The 21,890-nt window shown below is 38.3% G+C and overlaps 1 gene segment (V, D, J or C); it reads left to right on the forward strand.

Moving 5' to 3' along the window:
• The first annotated feature begins 989 nt into the window (after positions 1–989).
• On the forward strand, positions 990–21,221 carry LOC137768397 (T cell receptor gamma constant 1-like). The segment is given in 8 exon segments: positions 990–1,077; positions 1,204–1,518; positions 7,078–7,128; positions 13,106–13,435; positions 17,642–17,701; positions 17,977–18,024; positions 18,297–18,344; positions 20,669–21,221. Coding segments are annotated over 8 exon segments (1,038 nt in total).
• Positions 21,222–21,890: the final 669 nt, after the last annotated feature.

The raw sequence follows: 21,890 nt of genomic DNA on the forward strand, positions 1-21,890 counted from the left end.
TATATCTCTACTTCTCTCCATTTCCTCCCATGGTCATCATAACTACTTTAAATTCTCTGTTATTCCAACAACTGTGATATTGTTGTTATTGTGATATTGTGTTATTCCAACAACTGTGATATTGTTGTTATTGTGATATCACAATATTGTGATATTGTTGAATTGTTGTTATTCCAACAACTCCCTTTTCTCCACACCCTCACCAACATTTGTTGTTTGTGTTCTTTTAGATGGTAGCCATTCTGACAGGTGTGAGATGATATCTCATTGTTGTTTTGATCTGCATTTCCTGAATTTCAGATAAACAAAAAATATATTTTTTTTTTTTTTAGTTTATGGACTTTCCAAATATTGCAAGGCTCCTTGCATTTTTTTTTTTCGTGAAATCTGGAAAGCCTATATGAGGCAGATTTTTACTTGAGGATGAAGATAAATCCTCTATCAAATTGATTTATAACGCAGGCACACACACAAACACACATCCGTTTACTTTTAAGGAGAGTCAAATGTAGACCCACATAACTGATCTTAATTTCTTATAATAAAGTAGGTTCACTTCTTATTGGATTTGCTGGTTGTTGTCTTCAAAGTTTGCTTACAGGTGTAAAAGGAAAGGTAGTTTAGGGAAAGAATATAAAGAAGTTTCATCACCGGACAGGACCATGGCAGCAGCATTCACATGGAAACTGTGAACTGCAGGGAACTTAGCCCAATTCAGGACGGCTCACTCTACTAGGCAACAGACAAGCTTTATCCGAGTTTCTCCTCCCTCTCCCCCATCTGATCCATTTGCTTGCATTTCTGAGCTCTCAGCGCTCAGGCTTCTTTTCTCCTAGGGGTGGAGACTGCTCCCAGCCTGCCAGAGCGGGGCCCTCGAGAAAAGGGTTGGTGCAGAGAGGCAGGGCTCCTCCCCAGGGTTCCACCAGCACCCACCCACCCCTAGGATCAGCGTGGTGGTCTTTAAGAGAGAACCTCACTGACTTCCCTGCCTGTCACATCTGCTGGGAACCCCAGTCTAGCTCACTGCCCCAGGCATGCTGCGGGTCCCAGGGCTACTTCTTGTTTTCCTGGCTCCTGGTAAGTATGGTGTCTGGTTGCTCGTGGGATTTTTCTGTATTTTTTGGCCATGACGGGGTGGGGGTGGGGGGGGAGGAATTACTATTTCCTCTTCCTCATTATTTTTTGTTGCTTTTCCCATTGCAGTCACTCAGGTATCTTCCAACTTGAAAGGGGACAAGATGTCAGTCACTAGTAAGATAGGGGAGACTGCTTCGCTCACTTGTGAGCTTACACAAGATGCCAACTATATCCACTGGTACAAACACCAGAAGGGGACGGCCCCCCGACGTCTCCTCTACTACGACGTCTACTACTCAAAGACTAAGTTCGATTCAGGAATCAATGAAGCAAAATACCGTGTTTATAAAGTCACAGGGAGGAGCTATACATTTGCAATCCTAACTCTGGAAGACAGTGATTCCGGGATGTACTACTGTGCTGTCTGGGAGAAGCACGTTGGTTCAGACTTCCTGTGCACTGCACTGGAAATTTGGCTTGTGGGTGCCAAGAGCAGCCCTGGTACCAACCCCTGCTTCACTTCCTGCCCCCAATTCTCTTTACTCTGAGCAAAGAGAAATCCTAGGCTCAATGCCCATTCCCCAACCTTTATATCCCACTGCCACCTCCTCCTTCCCCCAAAACAGCCACAGTTTTTCCTAAAAACAGGCCTCCACCTCCAGGCCATAGGCAAGCAGTCTGGCAGGCAGCATACCCTCAGCTCTCCTAGCAGCTGGTGGAGTCCGTATAATTTTCTCTTTAGGACAGACAGGTCACCTAGGATTGATTTGTTAGGGGAAACATTTAGGAGAACAAACTGGCGAGGCTAGGTAATACTGAATCATTTATCCGATCATCATCCAGAGAAAATGGCTGGGAATGAAGCGTCTTCATTATTCAGGAATATGAAGAATGAGAAATGATGGAATGAAAACTTGGACTTCCTGAGCCTCAAGCTGGTATCCAATTTCTCTTTAGGACAAACTGATATTTTTCTCACATAACCAACAAGGGCATGGTTGACGGAGTGAAAGTGTAGGCAAACAGTGACTGTGTTAGGTAAGTCAACCATTGTATTCTACTTACACCTTTTTTTGAAGTTCAGCCCACAGCCAGAACTGTTCTGTCTTAAACAAGTAAGTAAAGCCAGAGCATCTTTCCACCCCCTTCTTTGACATGGCCGAGTGCCAAACTGGAATGAGACTTATCAGATTATCATTTTCTCAATAATTAAAATTAAAGAACACTTCAGGTGAACAATCAGACAATGAAAAGTATATATTTCAATTGAAAAGTCCTATAGGAAAGGGTTGTGGGCTTTCTTACTGGGCTAGGTTTAAGGATGTAAAATTCAAACTGAAATACAGAAATGCCAGATTCATATATATATGTATGGTCTCTTGTATACTGGATTCTCCAAATTTCTACCAGAGTCTGAGCTTTTGGAACAGTATCTCTCAGACTGTGGTCCATGAACCACCTGCATCAGAAACACCTGGACCGGAATAAAAGTGCATGTTCTGTGTGGCACTCAACACAGTGAATCTTGGAATGAATCCTGAAAATGTGCGTTTTTTGATAAGCTCCACTGTTGATTCTTCTTCAAATTGATTTATAAGAACTGCTGCCCTAGCAGTAACGGATAAAGTGACATGCCTCCCTCTGAAACGGGCCAGTTCCCAGCCTGACGCAGGAAGGCAGTCTAGAACGGTGCTCATGGGCTTGCTCCCAACCCAGAAGCCCCTCCTGTCTTATTGTACCCTGGGTGCTGCCACTCTCCCAGGTCATCACACGTCTCCATGAGAACCCCAAAACACAAGTCAAAGCTTCAGGTCCTTCTCACTTCTGTGACTGCGGGGAGGAAGGAATTAGATGGTAAAAGAACCAACTTTAACTTGCCATGCTATATCAGCAACCACACGTTTTAACTATTTGCAGCTTTAAGAAAGCCTGAAGCATCAATATATTTTCATTTATACTTTTCCAATGGTGCTAAAACTTTGTTCTGCCCATTTGTTTCTTTGGTCCGATTTGATTTGAATTTTTGTGTATGGGCGTAAGGTAGCAATCTTAACGTGGAGACCCAATTTCTCCCCCAATTACCGACTAACGCATCACTGTTTTTCATTGCCACTTTGTGATAACTACCTTGCCATATGCTCACAGAGCCCTTGATGTTCTCACCCTTCTTTTCCACTCTCTGTGTCTGCTTATACAGGCCAGTTTCTCTCAGGGCCAGCTAGAGGTGGAGTCACTGTACATGACAAGAAACACAAACACATATAGGATAAACAGTATGCTACTAGACAACCCGTGCATGACTGAAAAAATCAGAGGAAATCAAAAATACTTGAAGACAATGAAAATGGGAAATCACCATAAAAAATCTGTGGTATACAGCCAAAGCAGTTCTAAGAGGGCAGTTTATAGTGATACAAGCCTACGTCAGGAGACAAGAAAAACCTCAGATAAACAGCCTAAACTTTCACCTAAAAGAACTGGAAAAAAGAACAAACAAACTCAAAGGTAAGTAGAAGGAAAGAAATAATAAAAATCAGAGCAGATATAAATAAAATAGAGACTGACAACACAATAGAAAAGATCAATGACACTAAGAGCTGGTTATCTGAAAAGACAAACAAATTGGAAAACGTTTAGCCAAACTCATCAAGAAAAAAAGAGAGAGAACTCGAAGATATAAAATTAGACATGAAATAGGAGAAGTTACAACTGACACCACAAAAATACAAATGGTAATTAGACATTACTACAAATAATTATATGCCAAGAAAATAGACAACTTGGAGAAATGGATAAATTCCTAGAAATGTAAAATCTCTCAACTGAATCAGAAGGAAATAGCAAATATGAATAGACTATCAGAAATGAAACTGTATCAGTAATGAAAAACCTCCCCCAAAACAAAAGTCTAGGACCAGACAGCTTCTCAGATGAATTCAACTTAATATTTTTAAGTTAACATCCATCCGTCTCAAAATGTTCCAAAAAATCAAAGAGGAAGGAACACTTCCCACCACATCATCAAAAAGGCTACAAACAATAAATGCTGGAGAGGATGTGGAGAAAAGGGAACCCTCCGACACTGTTGGTGGGAATGTATATTGGTGCAGCCACTATGGAGAACAGTATGGAGGTTCCTTAAAAAACTAAAACTAGAGCTACTATATGATCCATCAATTTCACTTCTGAGTGTTTATCAGAAGACAATGAAAACACTAAGTCGATAAAGTATCTGCACCCCATGTTCATTGTATCATTATTTACAACAGTCAAGATGTAGAAACAACCTAAGTGTCCATCAACAGATGAATAGATCAAGTATCTGTGGTATATATATACAACGGAATATTACTCAACCATAAAAATGAATGAAATATTGCCATTTGCAGAACATGGATGGCCCTAGAGATTATCATACTGAGTGAAGTAAGTCAGACAGAGAAAGACAACTATTATATGATGTCACTTATATGTGGAATCTAAAAAATAATACAAAGGAATTTATTTACAAAAGAGAAACATCCTCACAGACCTAGAAAACAAACTTATGGTTACCAAAGAGGAAAGTAGGGGGAGGGATAAATTGGGAGTATAGGATTAACAGATACACACCACTAAATATAAAATAAACAACAGGGATTTCTGTATGGCACAGGGAACTATACTCAATATCTATAATGGAAAAGAATCTGAATATAGTTATATATATATATAGTTATATATATATAGTTTTATGTATATATATAACTGAGTCACTTTGCTGTACACCTGAAACTAAGACGATATTTTAAATCAACTATACTTCAATTTTTAAAAAGTCTTTTTCCTCATTTTAAACCTCCTTAATGGTAATTTGATTTATCGCATGTGAATTCCTTAGAAGCTCTGTTAATATTTATTCACCAGCCCTTCCGTCCATCACCACTGTCACTACCATAACCTGGGTCCTCAGATGCCTCTCGGTGGCTAATGGGGATTGTCTCTGAAACATGTCTGCTTCACTGGGACTGGCCCTCTGACCAACCCACCTTTCTGCTCTTTATCTTCCTAAAGCACAGATCTGATCATGTCACTTTTCTCCCTAAAACCTTCAGTAAGTTCTCATCATTTAATTTTTTAAAAACTATTTATTGGAAAATGTTGTAAAAAGTGAAAGGTCTCCAAATTTCTCCTTCTTAAAAATTATTAAGTAAAGATGTCTCCTACCCTCTTCCCATTCCAAGTTTCTCTACCCAAGGACCCAATTAGTCTCCTACTTGTTCTTTCTAGCTCACATCTCTAGATGTCTTTTTAATATAAACCTAATTTATGTGGTATTTGATAAAGAGCTATTTTCATTCTCCCAACAGATATAATCAATAGTTCAAAGCTAGTTTTAAAATAATCTATCATTTCCCTACAATTTAACATGCCTTATCCTATTTTTACATTAACATATGCTTGGAGCATTTTCTGGAGGATTTGTGTTTCATTTATGTTTCAATATTCTTACTACATAACTAGCTCAGCCCCAATCCTTACAACATACAACAACAAAAATGTTATCTTAACTCTGATTGAAATTACAGTCAATTTATATACATGATTTTAGGAAGGATTAGCATGTTTATGATACTAAGTTTTTCTTTCATGAATATGATATGTCCCTCAACTTATGCAGATTTTTTTAAGCCAGCTGGTAAAATCCTATACTGTTTTCTTTATACAGTCTTGTATTATCTTGTAAATTTAATCAAAGATCTTATAACTCTTTACTTACTCTTTTACATTTTACTACTTAAATCCTTCACGGATCTTGAAATACAGACAACTCCTAAAGCTTCTGACAATTCCGCTCATGGTCTTGGAATAAGGAAAAACAGAGGACAAGATATCAGAAAGGAGCTGAGTAGGTATCATTCATGTCTACAATAGGTGCAAAGGGTATATGACAGCCCCAAGTACTGATAACTTAGAATTCTCAATTTTTAAAAAACCCCTTTCTAAATAGGATTTTCATCCACCTCTTGTCTTCCCCCATTGTGTTGGGGGTTCTGAGCTGCTGTGAATGAACAGTTGCCCACCGTGGCCTCCTCTTACTTTCATTCTCAGGCCAGAGGCAATGATTGCTCACGGGACTTAGGCCAGGACCAGGTGGATCTGGAGTGGACATGGGGATACTCAGGGCCTGTCCTGTCTGGGTCCTGGCAGATGGGCAGCTCATCTGTATTCAGAGGAGCACTCAGCTGCTTCTGGCAATTTCTTTTTCCCCTGATCTAAGATGAGTGGTTTAAGATTACAGAGCAGCCTCCAAGAGACTTCTTTCAAAGTATCAGAGAAATGGATATTGTTTTCAAGTTTTAGTTTAAATAAGGAATCTATTATTTCAAAGGAGATAGAATTCTACACATTTCTTCCTTTATCCTAGAAAAAATAATGTAATCCAAGGACTTATTTTCTCATCTTGCATTGCCATGGTAAAAAATCCTGCTGCCCAATGAATGGAGAACTTTTTTCGCATTTCTCAAGTACACTTGGGACGGCCTATTTGTATTTTCAGTTACTGAAGAGTTTCCTCCTTTCAGAAGTACATTCTTAAATCGCTAAAGGAGCAGCCCCGGTGTTTGTGAGAACAGAAGGGCCTTTCCTTCCATGCAAACTCTGAGCAGTTTCAACAGAGCTGAACACCTGGAAATAAAAAAAGTCTTGATTCTTTGAATACTCTTCCTGGAAATTTAGAAAAGCAGGTGGTTAACTAGTTGGTGCCAATGATGTGTTCTTTTCCTGCTTTTATACTTTCATCTTTCATCAGTGTTTTCAATGATTACTCCTCCTTGGAAAGCAGATCTTTGGATCCATTTACCTGAGGAAAACTTATAAAACATCGGATGCCATGAAACCTATATTCAAGGACTTCCAAAAGAACTCAGAAGATCAAATTTCCAGTACAAAATTTTTAAACTGCTAGTCACTTCATGAAGGCAGGAGAAGGCTGAGACTATTGTAGGTTTAACCACTCAGGCTGGAAGAAGGTATTTGGAGAAGGAACGAAGCTCACGGTAGCTCCCCATGGTAAGTAATTTTCTTCTATTTTTACCTGAGTCATGAAAGACTGACAGATGCTTTTTCTTTTTTATTTTACTTTATTTTTTGGCCACACCTTGGGGCATGTGGGACCTTAGTTCCCCAACCAGGGATCGAACCCAGGCCCATGGCAGTGAAAGCGCTGAGTCTTAATTGCTGGACCGCCAGGGAATTCCCTACAGATGATTTTTAGAAAACACAATTTAGGATCCCCCTTATCTGACTGCCACATTCTTGGCCTCAGCATATGAACAGCAATTTTGCAGCTACTGGTCACTGTATATGGAAACTAAACTTCTTTGTAAATGGTGTATTCTCTTCCCTGCTTGTAAGCAGTTGAAATTTGTCTTCTAGAAAATACACACACACACACACACACACCAAAATAGACTCAGGCTACATATTAAAATATTCTGAGGACCCTGTCTGTTTTATTGTTTCATTTATGTTTCAATATTCTTACACCATTGTCCTGTTCTTTATTACATTAGTATAAGTTATCGGTTCAAGTTCCTTTTTTTTTTGTAGACGGCATATTACCTGAGAAACACTTTTCTTAATTATCTCTTCTGTAGAGTCTGAGATAAAACACAGTGTTCCTTTCTCTCAATAGCCTGCAAAACCAATATTACTGCTTTTCATCTCATCCCTAACAGCAGTGCAAAAAAATTTTTATAGTAAATGACTATAGAACATTGATAAATCTCACTTCTTATTACTCTAGCTTCTTAGAGGTAGGCTGAGATCATCTGAAACTTAAGCTATCCCACCTCTTGTGAAATTGCCTGGATATGGACCAGTCTGTGAGCTCAATGAGCCATTTCAGCTCCAAAGTCCATGAAAAGTGTCTACATCCTCATTTGCTCTTTCATTCTCTCAGCAAATATTTATTGAATCAGTTTCTGTGCTGGATGCTGGAGATAAAAGTGTGAACAAGACACAGATAGAACAAGTCTCAACACTCAAACAGCTTCTATTCTAGTGGGAAAGCCTTCTAGATTCTGGCTTGATTGGGCCCCGTGTTCTATGGCCCGTGGCTGCAGAGAGGCAGGACGTCTTGCATTGACGAGCTTGTTTCCTTTCTTAATTGATGTAATAGTTATTACTTATAAAACCCATACCTTTTGTTTGGTGGAGGAATTTGATGAAATGGCCCCAAATCATCCCATTAAAGAGAATTTGAATATTAGTTAACATCAGCTGATATTTACTGAGGGCCAGGCACCATGATAAGTAGTTTCAGTGCCTTATCTTTTCCTCAAAGGAATCCTTTTATTCCCATGTCATAGATAAGGAAACTGAGGTTTACAGAAGTTCAGTTACTTGCCTAAAGTCACATGACTAGTTACTGTGGCAAAGTTTGGGATCCCATAGAGACTTGCCTATTCCAGAAGTACATGGTCTGGCCCATTATGTGATATTAGAAACATAAAGTCATGTTTTTATATCCTGAATATTTACTCTTCTGTAGCCTGACCTGGATTCTTTAATTAATTACTTTATTGGTAATAGCTCATACTTTGTGTTGCTACTCATACGTGAAAGCAATGCTTTTGCTTTTAATCATGGCACTGAAATGACCTCTCTTTTCCCCCAAAACATCATGTAAGTCATATTGAATAGGCATTTATTAAATATTCAGAATATGTGTCAGTTCTATCAGAAAACAAAAGAAGTGAATAAAAAAAGAAATAAGAAAGCAGGAAAAAAATGTAGTGGAATACATAGTTTTTATTAACTGATAAAATAGCACACCAAATTTTCAAATATGATATGTTTTTCCAACCATAAAATTATACAAGAACTTCAATGCAGGAGTCTTTAGGAGGAAAGTGAGGTAAAAAGGGACATTACCTTCAACATTCATTTTATAAAATGGAAGAAATGGTCTTTAAACAAATTCATCTATACTCCCAGTGCATCAATGCTATGGGCACCAACATTTAATGTCATTCACAGATGGCGACCCTCAGCACATAAGGTCAGGCAGGCAATGTTTTAGTGATTCAATGTGACAATAGGAGGATTTGAGGACCAGGCATCCTCATTTGGACCAGGCCATTTCTCTAGTCATTCTGTCTTAAAGCCCACTGCCCAGAGTTGCAAGCTGAACTTTGGATATAAGCTGGATAGAAGTCAGTTTGAGGCTGAAATTTCTGGTAAAATCTTGGGATGCCAATAGATTGTGCTTTTGATTGGGAAAAAAGCCGTTTGTTTTGGACAACCCAAGTGAAGAAGTTCTGTATACTGACTGCATCCATTAGGCTTTAGCCAATGTTCCCTTTGATTTTCTTAACCCTGGAAATGAAGCAAATAAGATGAAACAAATGACTGCCTATTAACTGGGTGTATGAAAATCTGTGATGACAGCTTTGAGAATTCCAGACATATCAGAGCACAGAGGAATGCAAACAAGTCATCAGTTGCCACAGATCTAACTGTAAACCTCAAATGGTGAATTCCTATCATGGTAGGCAAGGTTTGGTCCCATGATATTAAAATGTCATGTTGAACAAAAAAAAAATGTCATGTTGGACCACATGATTATCACAAATAAAAATGCTAATAATAATGCTAACGATAATATAGTAATATTCGTAATCTCTTATCTCCATATAATTTTTATTCAAATCACTTTTCAGATCTTGTTTCATTTTGGTCTCACCGCAGCACTGATAAGGATCTTCAGTTGACTTAACACTAACATCATTGTTTTCAAATAAATAAAGCACCTAAGGCTTTAGTTTACTTGATTTGCTCAACTACAGAACTTGTTAGGAGCAAAATGAACCGGGACCAGAAACCTGGTCTCTTGAATTCCAAGCCATCATAGTTCTACTAGAATTTGAAGAAATCAGAGAAGCTAAATTAGTCTAAGGTTTTTGATACTGGTTGAATCACTGTGGAATAATTATATAAAAATCTTCAATGTTGGAACAAAACTTGTTGTCACAGGTAGGTACCAGAGAATGCAATTTTTTTCAAGGTAATAGAGGGAAGGCAAGAAACAATTAAATGGGAATGATAGTTACAAAAAATGAGAATGTGGATGGGGATTAGATGTAGAAATTTAGGAGAGATTTTAAAACAAATCCATATAGTAAAAGACAGCATAGACAACATTGTGCAAATATTGTAATAGGATTTGTCTTGTGTACATGTGGACTTCTGTAAAGGGCTCGTGTATAATGTGCATAATCATGATGACTGTGTTTGGCCCAAGGCTGAAGTCTGTTATTCCAGGTAAGTTTTGTGAATTGACAGGTTTCCTTTTCTGATGCTGAAGGGGTGTTTTCAAAGAACCTGGGCTTTGGAGTCAGGCTGACCTGGAGCTTCTGATCCACCACTAACTACTTGTGTGAACGTGGAGGTGATTCTCTGGCCTCAGTCTCCCAATCCCTAAAATGGGATAACAGTATATATCCAGCAGGGGTTGTATGAGAATTGAATGAGGTAGTGTGAATAAGGTACTTAGCACATTGTCTAACACATCCTAGGTGCTGGGTAGGTGCATCTACACTCTATTCAAAAGTAAAGGGAAAATTGCCTCCAAAAGGAAAAGTTGTTTGCAGCTAAAACTATTGACTGAACTGAAATTCTTCAGAGGATGCATCTGCACTTCCAACTCCTCAAACGGAAAATTATCTTACTGTCCACTCATACACACACAAAATTGAATTGGGAGGTATTTGTATCTCTTTAGCAGACTTTTGCCTACTTGGCAAGAAAAATGAGATTCAAATGTGTTTATTTTTTTATATTGATATATCTTATTGTCCTATGTGCTTTAAATCTTAATCCTTTAACTTAATTGATATCATTTCTAAAAACAACATTTATTGGCTCTAAAATATATAGCCAATAAGCTTGGGCTTCATGCTCATATTTATCAGAAAAATAGTTTGAATTTATAAAGAAAATGATCAAGAAGTAAAGTCAATTAAATATAGGTAGAAATGTCATGAATTTGAAAATCTTATTTAAATATGAAATAGTTCTAATTATTTAATTTATAAAAGAAAAATGAGAAGGAAAAAAGAGAGAACACGTAAATCACTATCAACAAAGTATATGGTTGGCGAAATACACAGTGTCTTGCTAAAATAATGAATAAGATACTACTTGCATGAAAAGCAAGGTGTATAAAATTAAAATAAGCACATTATGACCCAACTATATTTACAGCATGAGTCAAAAATCAACACTGTTTCATTACAGATTTAGTAGAAAAATCAGGAACTTTGTTGCACAGGCAGAAATTCTCAAGAATTTTTTTCTTTTCTTTTCAAATGAGAAGTGCAATTTTTCTTTTCTTAAGATATTACCCAGTGAGTAATAAAACTAACTCCAATAAGAGAATATTAATTATTTGCTTTTCAATTGGAAACCAAATTGGAAAGTGTTCTAACATTTATCATTTCAACTATTTGATTAGCCATAAAGTTTACATTCCAGCATTCAAGTGATATGCCTTTGTACACATATGATGTTCTGTTATATATTTTGACATTTTGCCCGTTAGAAACTTGGGAACCATAACTTTTAACATTGTTCTAATTATATATACACTTTATTCAGCAGGTGAAAAAAGAGAAAATAGTGGTGCTCTAAAGCAGTTCAGCAGCCTTATAGGGCAGAGTCAATTATGGGGGAGATGCTGAGAGTCAAAATATTGTGTATTATTACTCAAGCTAAAACCTCAGAGGAAATTCCAAAATAAAATGTGTTTTTGGTGAAAATTTTCCGAATTGAGACAAAATTCTAAGTGCATTACCTGATAAGTTTAGTATAAGAGCATTTCTGAAAATAATACATTTTTAAAATGTAAGTATAGTTGATTTACAATGTTGTGTTAGTTTCAGGTGTACAGCAAAGTGATTCAGTTATATATATATATCTGTTTGTGTGTGTATTCTTTTTCAGGTTCTTTTCCATTATAGGGTACTACAAGATATTGAATATAGTTCTCTGTGCTATACAGTAGGTCCTTGTTGTTTATCTATTTTATTTATAGTAGTGTGTATCTGTTAATCCCAAAATAACACATTTTTAATAGAAGTTTTGGAAATATTGCTATTTTGCTTCTACATTCAAGACATTATAAATAATGTACTGCTCTACTCAAAAATCTGGAGTGGTTCAGATGTAAAATTGAGAGGTTATAAAAAATTAGAAATAAAGAGAATTCCATCACTTCAGAATTGGGCATGGGATCCATGTTTGGAGCAAAAAGTTCAACTTCATAGATTGTCAAGTACACATGGATGCTGATTCCCATTTTAAAAAGTAGCTGTATATATATTTTTTAAAATGATAAATTTTCTCTTGGTATTTATTTTTGTGGGAAATAAAATAAATATGGTGCATTCCAGAATCAGTTCAGTGAAGAATGAGATTCCACAGAGTTGCAAAACATGAGAATGTGTTATTTGGTCAAAGAGAGCATAAGTTACAAAACACAGGATGGGAAAGGGAAGTAGTTTAGAACCCACCAAATATTCTCACCGTTAGAGAAACCATCAGAGTTACCTGGTCTCCTCTTCCACCCCCATTCCCACCACCCATCCATCCACTTTAAAACAGGCTCCACTATGATAGAGCAAAAGAGCTTTTAAAAAATAAATGTGTTCATGAATGTTGAAAGCCTTGATATGGTACACTTAAAAGCCATGCCCCATCTTTGCATATGGAGAAAAAATGAAGGCCAAGGTGTAATCCAGCTCTGCTACTTAATAGCAATGACTTTGGGCAAGTTACATTAAGTCTTGAACTTCTCTTCCCATTGAAAATAAGAACAATAATAAGCACCTAACAACTTGGATGAAAGTTGGATGAAAGGCCATGGTGAGCACTAGCTCAGTGGTAGCCTTTCTTCCTTTTACTGCTTGCTAGGTTTTTCCAAACCACACAATGTTCGTGTTTCTCTAATAATTCTTTTTAATTACTATTTCATTTGCCTCCACAGACAGAAACCTTGCTGCAGACATTTCCCCCAAGCCCACTATTTTTCTTCCTTCAATTGCTGAAATCAACCACCATAAGACTGGAACATATCTTAGTCTTCTGGAGAAATTCTTCCCTGATGTTATTAATGTTTATTGGAAAGAAAAGAATGGCAACAGAGTTCTGCCATCCCAGCAGGGAAATACCATGAAGACCGCTGACATGTACATGCAGTTCAGCTGGCTGACCGTGGCTGAAAACTCAGTAGATAAAGAACACATATGTGTTGTCAGACACGAGAAAAATAGAGGAGGAGCAGAACAAGAGATTCTTTTTCCTTCAGTAAATGAAGGTATGTGACTGTAAATGTAAATAAAACCTCCCAGAACACTGTTTTTCAAATAAAATACCCCACCTTTTCTGTAAAGCATTAATTAAAAACAAATATAATTTTTTATAAAATATTTCATTTAATGGTAGCATAAATGTCCTGCTATCCCCCCATAGAATTAAAATGGGATAGGCTTTGAAACATAAAAAAGAGAAAAAATTTTTACTTAACTTTTCTCAGGCTCAGTTTCATCTTCCAAAATATTAAGGTCATAATGATGCTTCTTAGAGTTGTTGTATGGATTAAATGAAACAACATACGTGAAAGCATCTAGCAACTTAGCACACAGCAAATGAGCAAAAGCAAACTCCACTGTAGATGATCTTGGTTGATCAGGAAATAAGAACAATTATACAGATTTCAGGAATGCTCTGCTCAGCAAGCAAAGTCACTCTCACTTCAATCCTGCTTTACTCAAGGTACAGTCCCAAAACAATGAGTTATTAAATGACAAAATGGTGTTTGTAAGAGGAAGCCAGATTGCAGCTCAACAAAAAAGTAGAATCATTCGACCACTGCGCTTTTGTTATGGTCTTGGGTTTTGACGTTTGTATTTTACATATCACTGTGAGGTAAAATTTTGTAATTAAAGATTGGGTGAGGCTAAAGTGCACAGACATAATCCCATTCTACATAATGAATATATTTCTTGCCATTGGTAAATGCCTCTCAAGAAACTTTTATTGCAGCCCTAGCACGTGCCAGGCCTGGAGGGATGTGTGGATTAACACACTCGGGTGAATTACTGTCCCAGGAGGGTGCACTGCAGTAAAGAGAATATACTCACTTCCTAATCACTCAGGGCCACTCGTGATTTAGGCATGATGTCCCAAAGGAGTCCCTTTGATGCAGATGCTGTATATATCCATGCAGAGGGCTGGATGCGTCTTCATAACTCACTGGACTCGGGACTTAAAGTCCTGAGTATTCACCTAACAGACCAAAGGCCCCAGAGTGCCCATTGGAAGGAATCATTTTGTGCTTTTCCCTGTGGTTAGGAAGCCCTTTTTAAGCAGTGGGAAACAAGCACATAAAATGTGCAGAGACTTTTGCTGTGTAGCAGTCCGAATTTCTGAAGCAAGTCTTTATCTTTTCTGATTCTTAGTTTGTCCAATGATCAAATTAGGTTTGAACACTTACCTTGGCCTTTTCCTGGGGCTGCAATGAAGAGCAAATGAAATAACATCAGAGAAAACGCTTGTTTTCCAAAGCATGACATGGAGGTATTTATTCTTATATTCATCCCATCTATTTATATCCTTTCCTAAAACTAATTAAAAGTAAGATTACAAAAACAGCCCTAAATTTTAATTTCTGCTCTAAGAAATAGAGAGGAAGCAAATTTGCTAAGTGCAGTTTAATGTAACCACGGCCCTGAGTGTCCTATTAGGGTTTTTTTGTGTGTGTGTATTTTTTTTTTTAACATCTTTATTGGAGTATAATTGCTTTACAATGGTGTGTTAGTTTCTACTTTATAACAAAGTGAATCAGCTATACATATACATATATCCCCATATCTCTTCCCTCTTGCGTCTCTCTCCCACCCTCCCTATCCCACCCCTCTAGGTGGTCACAAAGCACCGAGCTGATCTCCCTGTGCTATGCGGCTGCTTCCCACTAGCTCTCTATTTTACATTTGGTAGTGTATATATGTCCATGCCACTCTCTCACTTCGTCCCAGCTTAACCTTCCCCCTCCCCGTGTCTTCAAGTCCATCCTCTATGTCTGCGTCTTTATTCCTGTCCTGCCCCTAGGTTCATCAGACCATTTCTTTTTTTTAGATTCCATATATGTGTGTTAGCGTATGGTATTTGTTTTTCTCTGACTTCACTCTGTATGACAGACTCTAGGTCCATCCACCTCACTACAAATAACTCAATTTCGTTTCTTTTTATGGCTGAGTAATATTCCATTGTATATATGTGCCACATCTTCTTTATCCATTCCTCTGTCGATGGACACTTAGGTTGATTCCACGTCCTGGCTATTGTAAATAGAGCTGCAGTGAACATTGTGCTACATGACTCTTTTTGAATTATGGTTTTCTCAGGGTATATGCCCAGTAGTGGGATTGCTGGATCATATGGTAGTTCTATTTTTAGTTTTTTAAGGAACCTCCATACAGTTCTCCATAGTGGCTGTATCAATTTACACTCCTACCAACAGTGCAAGAGGGTTCCCATTTCTCCACACCCTCTCCAGCATTTATTGTTTGTAGATTTTTTGATGATGGCCACTCTGTCTGGTGTGAAGTGATATCTCATTGTAGTTTTGATTTGCATTTCTCTTCCTATTAGGTTTTGCTTTTTCTAGTGATCAGGAAAAAATAAGTATAGTAAGTTTCACTGTGACGATTACCATATTGGAGAGAAGTTCCAGTTCATAACGTGTTTCACCTGACACAATTTCTGAAAGAAATGCCTTCCAGGGGGTTCTAACGGCAATAAAGCTAATGAGGGCATTTCTGTTAATGTCATTGTACAGCAAATTGCTAATGCTGTTTCTTGGAAGTTTTTTGGTTTTTGATAAAAGCTAAGAATATAACATGGAAGCACAAATCAATGAAATGATTTTGAAGAGAAACAAAGCTCATCTGATCCTAGTTTTTGAGAAAGAGAACTTAAACACATAGAGTTTATTATAAAAATTGTTTCTACTGCAATCAATGCATGGTAATAAGAGGTTTATCTTTTAGTGAATAAAGTCACTGTAAGGAAAAGAAAGAGACTTTTAAGACACATTAAAGTCAGTCCTTGAGGATGTTTTAACATCTAAACATGACTGTACTAATATTTTCATTCTTGGGATTTACTCCAAAGCCTTTATACCTCAAACCAATTTTTTAGAGCATATTGAAAAAAGATCTCATTGAGGGCATAAAATGGTATACCAGAACCAAATCCATATGGACAAGAACACATCAGGAGAAAAAGGATAATCCAAAACAACCATTGTGTCTTTGTTTTCCTCCATCCAACAGTCTGTTATCTTTTAAAAAAAATTTTTGTACTTGTATGATGTCTTTTTATTTTTTTACATTATTCATGAATAAAACTCTCACCTCAGGTTTTATAGAGTCAGAGAACTATAAATGTGATTTGGTCTATTTTTATATCCCTGGAAAGGATTGCACCACTGAAATACTGAGCTCCTGCAATAAAAAGGTCATTGATAAGAATAATTAATATATCTGGAAGAGAAGATGTTTTTAGTGTCCACAGTGATGAAATTATGTTGTTTTTCTATAGACTTATTTCTCTCACTTTCTATGGATTATTTTTGCAAAGGACTTTCCACATGCTCTGTCTCATTTAATCCCCCAGGATGATCCTTTGAATGCTGACTCTGTCATCACTGGTATCATTGGTATGACTCTCTGCCAGTTACTTACCCTACCCCCTAATTCTTATTTCCTCTTTTGTAACATGGAATCCTGCAAAATACAACTCACTTCAATGTCACTGGAGGATTAAAGAAGATAATGCATGTGAAGTACTTAAGCGAGTGCCTGACTCGGTTATAGTCACCCACTAGCTATTAGCCTTATTGTTTTAATTATGCCCATAAACACCACAACTTCAGAAAATCATGTGCATGAGTTGGGGATACTGGGAAACGCGTAATTTGGAAAGGTGTGGCTGCTTTCCTTTGCTTAGTTGGGAAATTTGCCTGAGCCAGACTCCTTCAAATGTGGGATTCTCTTTTGGATTCTAGGATTGGATGAATTTGATTTGGTAGCAACTCTTCATGTCGGCAGTGTGTGCTGAAGATGTAGAGCAGCCGATTTTTCTGATGATTTGTCTTTGCAACAAGTATTTCTTGAACACCTACTTTGTAGCAGGCACTGTGCTAGGAGCTATGAATACAGAAGGAAAACAAGATGGCCTTGGGTATTACCCTCCAGTCACGATAAAAAGAAAAATCTACCCTTCATGAACTTCAACATTTTCATGTGTAGAAAACCATATGTGGATTAAATCTATGAATTACATAGAATCAGACTATTTTTGGAATTGTAGGGCTCACATTTTTAATGACTATCTGTCAACAGATTATATATATATATATATACATATAAATGTTACAATCCACACGTGTAAACACACACACACACTGTCAAATAATGGGCATGAATAATTGACTAATACTTGTTCTCATTTCTTGTAGTTGTCACCTCAGCTGTCCCTTCTACTGAGTCTCCAAATGATTGTTTGAATGATGAAAGCAGTAAGTTTTTGCACACGTCTGCCTTTATGTCATGCTTCAGTCATTTTTTCTCCCTGATCTATTTACCTTTTGAACTTCTCTGGCTTCAAGTAGAAAAGACCAATTATCTGGAATTGTGGGGCTCATCATTGTCATAGTTTTAATGATTATCTCTACTGTCTCTCTGTCAGTAAATTACATATATATATACACACACACACATATATACATACATATACACACAGTGAAATAATGGGCATGGACAATGGATTAATACTTGCTTCCGTTTCTTTTAGAAGTCACTGGTACTGATTCTACAAAAGCTTGTCTGAAAGATAAAAGTGGTAAGTTTTTGCCTATGTTTGCCTTTACGACATCCTACAGACTTTTCTTCCTCCTGATCAAACTACCTTTTGAACTTCCCTATCTAATGGTAGGAAAAACCAATTATTCCTGAAATTGTGGGGTTCACATTTTTAATCAGTATCTCTCCTGTCTCTGTCAGCAGATTTTATATTATATATACATATATATTAACACACATACATATACACGTATGTCACTGTCCAATAAGAGGTATGAACAATTGACTAACACTTGCTCTCCTTTCTTTTAGAAGTCACTGTTACTAATTCTACTAAAGCTTGTCTGAAAGATGAAAACAGTAAGTTTTGTATATGTTTGCCTTTATGTCATGCTACAGCACTTTTTCCCACTGGATAAACTTAACTGTTGAACTTTCTTGGTTTAAGGTAGAAAGCCAGAATATCTGGATATTACAGAATAGACTGCATAATATTTTAAGTAAATCCATCATTCCCTAAGAGTCATCTTAACACATTAAATGCTGGTTGTGGTGTGAGATGACTCTAAGTTAGAGAATGCAGTGATAGGCTCCGAATTATTTCAGCAGTGGGCTTCACTCAGTTGTGTAGTTTTTGTTTGTAGTGACTGAAGAAATGTGATATCAAGTTGCTTCTAGACTTTTTTTTTAAGTTTTAGCCCTTGCAGGTAACTAATACATGAACTGACACTTACTGAGAGCTTCATATACACAAGGTGTTGTGCTGTGTCTTGCCTGAATATTCTGTTTACTCCTTATAATACTCCTAGGAGGTGATACAATATTTTCCCCTCACTTTACAGATGAGGGCAATGAGCTACAATTAATTAAGTCCCTTGTACGAAGCCACACAGCTCTATCTGGGGAGTCAACCCAGCCCATCTGAATCATCGGTTCATGCACTTACTCAGTTCTCTGTCCCTCCTCTAAGATATAAATATAGAGCAAGAATCCCAAAGCCAAAGCCTTGAGACAGGATGGCCCCATGGGCAGGGGTGTAAGAGCCTGGGCTTCTGACTATCACAGACTGGACTTTAACCCCAGTTCTTTAATTATTAGTTGCATGAATATGGGTAAATTCCTTACATTTCTGAGCAATATTGTCCTCATCTGCCAATTGGGAACAATTACACCCTACTCAGTTACTGCAGACATAAGGTCACATACGTGGAATATCTCCCATAGGGTATCCATTTAGCTGGCACAGAATCAGTACTAGTTGGTGGCCCTTTCTCCCTACATGAAGGTTCTAAGTGAATTTAGAAGCACTGGCTCTGGCCCTGCTGGTCCTTCTTCCGTTCCCAGTACCAGGGGGCCTGGAACTCAGCTAACACCTGACCTGACTGAAGGCAGTGGGTTATGAGCACATCACCTCCTGAGATCCCTTTCCACACCAAGTGCTGGTGATTCTGGAGTTCTGGCTCTTTGAAATAAAGTGTGGAAAAGGGAAATTTCCTCAGGAACGGACTCAGCCTTGTGGTTCATTCAGTAGCCAAGTCAGGCCCATGATCATTGTTGTAATTGTTTTTATTTTATTGGACTATAATTTCTTTACAATGTTGTGTTAGTTTCTGCTGTACTACAAAGTGAATCAGCTATATGTGTGTGTATATATATATATATATGTATATATATATCGCCTCCCTTTTGGGCCTCCCTCCCATCCCCCCCATCCTGCCCATCTAGGTCATCACAGAGCTTTTTGATATCATATATTTCTTGCAAAACTTCAAAGGAGAGTAAGTGCAATTATCCTATAACATCACAGCCACGATGTTAGACATTCAGGAAAGGCAGGTGAGTGAGTCATGATCTCCTAAAGTTTCAGGGATTTTGGATTCCCCACTTTCTTCTATTTTGTACAATGTTCTCTTTACTAAAATCCCCCACCCACCCACTGTGAACACAACCAGATTTCCCCGATTTGTATCCTTCGTCGGAATCTCATTGCATGCACCATGTGTAACGGCTCAGATGTTTCCAAATCAGCAATTCAACTTGATATTTATGCCTCACCTTGATGTCTGGAGATGCAGGATTACAGAGCAGCTAAGAATGTGTTCTTCAAAGTCATGATGCTGGGATTGAAATGTGGTTTCTGGTACTTCCTAAATGGATGGCATCAAGCAAATTATTTCTCTCTGTCCTCACTATATTTGTAAAATGGGCTTGAAATTAATAATCTCATAGGCTATTTTAAAACTTAAATAAGATTAGAATTTTGCATGCAAAGCTCTCAGAATAAGGGTTTGACATTTGGTTAGTGGTTGATGACTATTACCTGTTATTATTACTCAGAGATGTGGTGGAGACAAAAAAAATGCTAAATGCTCTTTATCACACATATTGTTTCCCATTGAACTCGTTCATTAAAAACATAACCTTACTTTTTAATATTTTGGAAACTTCTGGTGAATGAGAGGTTTAGCTGACGTTGTTGATCGACTTGAATTGCAAGCTGGATTCTGAGCTGTCCTAGTGGTGGTGGTCATGGTGGTTGTACATGTTTTCTTTGGGGTTTGGTGGTGCAGGGGTACTTCTTCCTAGTAGGTCATCAGAAATAATTAATTGTGGCTGCCCCTTCCATGAATATGTCCTAGCCTCTCAAAGGAACAGCTGAAACTAACCAAGATGACTTCTCCTAGATTCCCTGCAGCTGCAGCTCATGAACACCAGTGCCTACTACACCTACCTCCTTCTCCTCCTCAAGAGCTCGGTCTACTTTGTCATCGTCGCCTGCTGTGTGTGTAGGAGAACAGCCGTCTGTGGCCACAGGAAGAGCTCGTGACAGAGGGGACCACAGAGGGGTCACCTTTCCTTCATCATCTCTTGTCTCTGAAAGTGTCTGCTGAGGATCTAGCTGGGCTTCCTTTCTGGGTTTGGGTTATGTCAGTTCACATGCGTATTCTTCTGTGTGCCATTATTGTGTAAGGGCTTTTCAAAGCACTGGGCAAGCAGACAGTTTGACTCCGTGACAAGGAATTCTGCCATCACTCGGGGGCAGGGCACAGGGCTGGCCCAGGGCTGGCCCAGGGGAGCCTCTCCCGCCACTGTCCCCACAACCTCACCAGCTCCTCCTGCCCCCGAGTCCTCGTGCCTCCTGAGGGCGCACAGCGGGCAGCTCCCCTCTCCTCCCTCAGTGCCTCCACCCAGACCACGGCCCCGACCCTCCCTGCCACCCACCCTGGGGCCGCCAGCTTTGCCACTTGACTCCTGTCCTTGGATTTTCATAAGAGACACAAAAAATAAAAAACGAAATCAAAAGTCCACTTTTGTCTGTGTATTTTAATTTCATGAAATCTAACCAAGGTAAGAAACAGCATGACAACCGAGCTATCAAATCCAGCGCTGGTTGTAATCATGGTCACACCGCATTTCTGAGTCTTTCCCTGAGATGCTGGTTATGGTGCTTTCTTTGGGGCACTGGCTCCAGTGGGACCCACCGCCAAACGAAGGTGCCCGGGTTCCTTCTCTTTCAAAGGTCATCAGATTCAGACTCACTGGTTTGGGACGTTCCTGTGATGACAGTGTAATAGCCAGCATGACCTGCACTGTGTGTGCTCAGATCTGTACTAGTGTCTTGCAGGCACTGACTCCTGATCCTCACATTAACCCCATGAGAACTGCACCGACACCAGAGGGGCATCGGGTGCAGGGTGAAGCACACAGACTCTGACCAGAGGGCCTGAGTTCGAACCCTGGGTCTTTTTTTTTTTTTTTAATAAATAAGAGAGGCTGTTATAAATATAATTAAAGAATAAGAACAAGAGCAAGAGACTATCAAAATGATCGGGCAAAATTTTCAACTAAACTCAATTGAAAAATACAGTAAAATGGAAACTTAATTGTTAAACAAGTCATGCATTA

The sequence above is a fragment of the Eschrichtius robustus genome, chromosome 8 (assembly GCF_028021215.1).
Source record: "Eschrichtius robustus isolate mEscRob2 chromosome 8, mEscRob2.pri, whole genome shotgun sequence".
In the NCBI taxonomy this organism is placed as follows: domain Eukaryota; kingdom Metazoa; phylum Chordata; class Mammalia; order Artiodactyla; family Eschrichtiidae; genus Eschrichtius; species Eschrichtius robustus.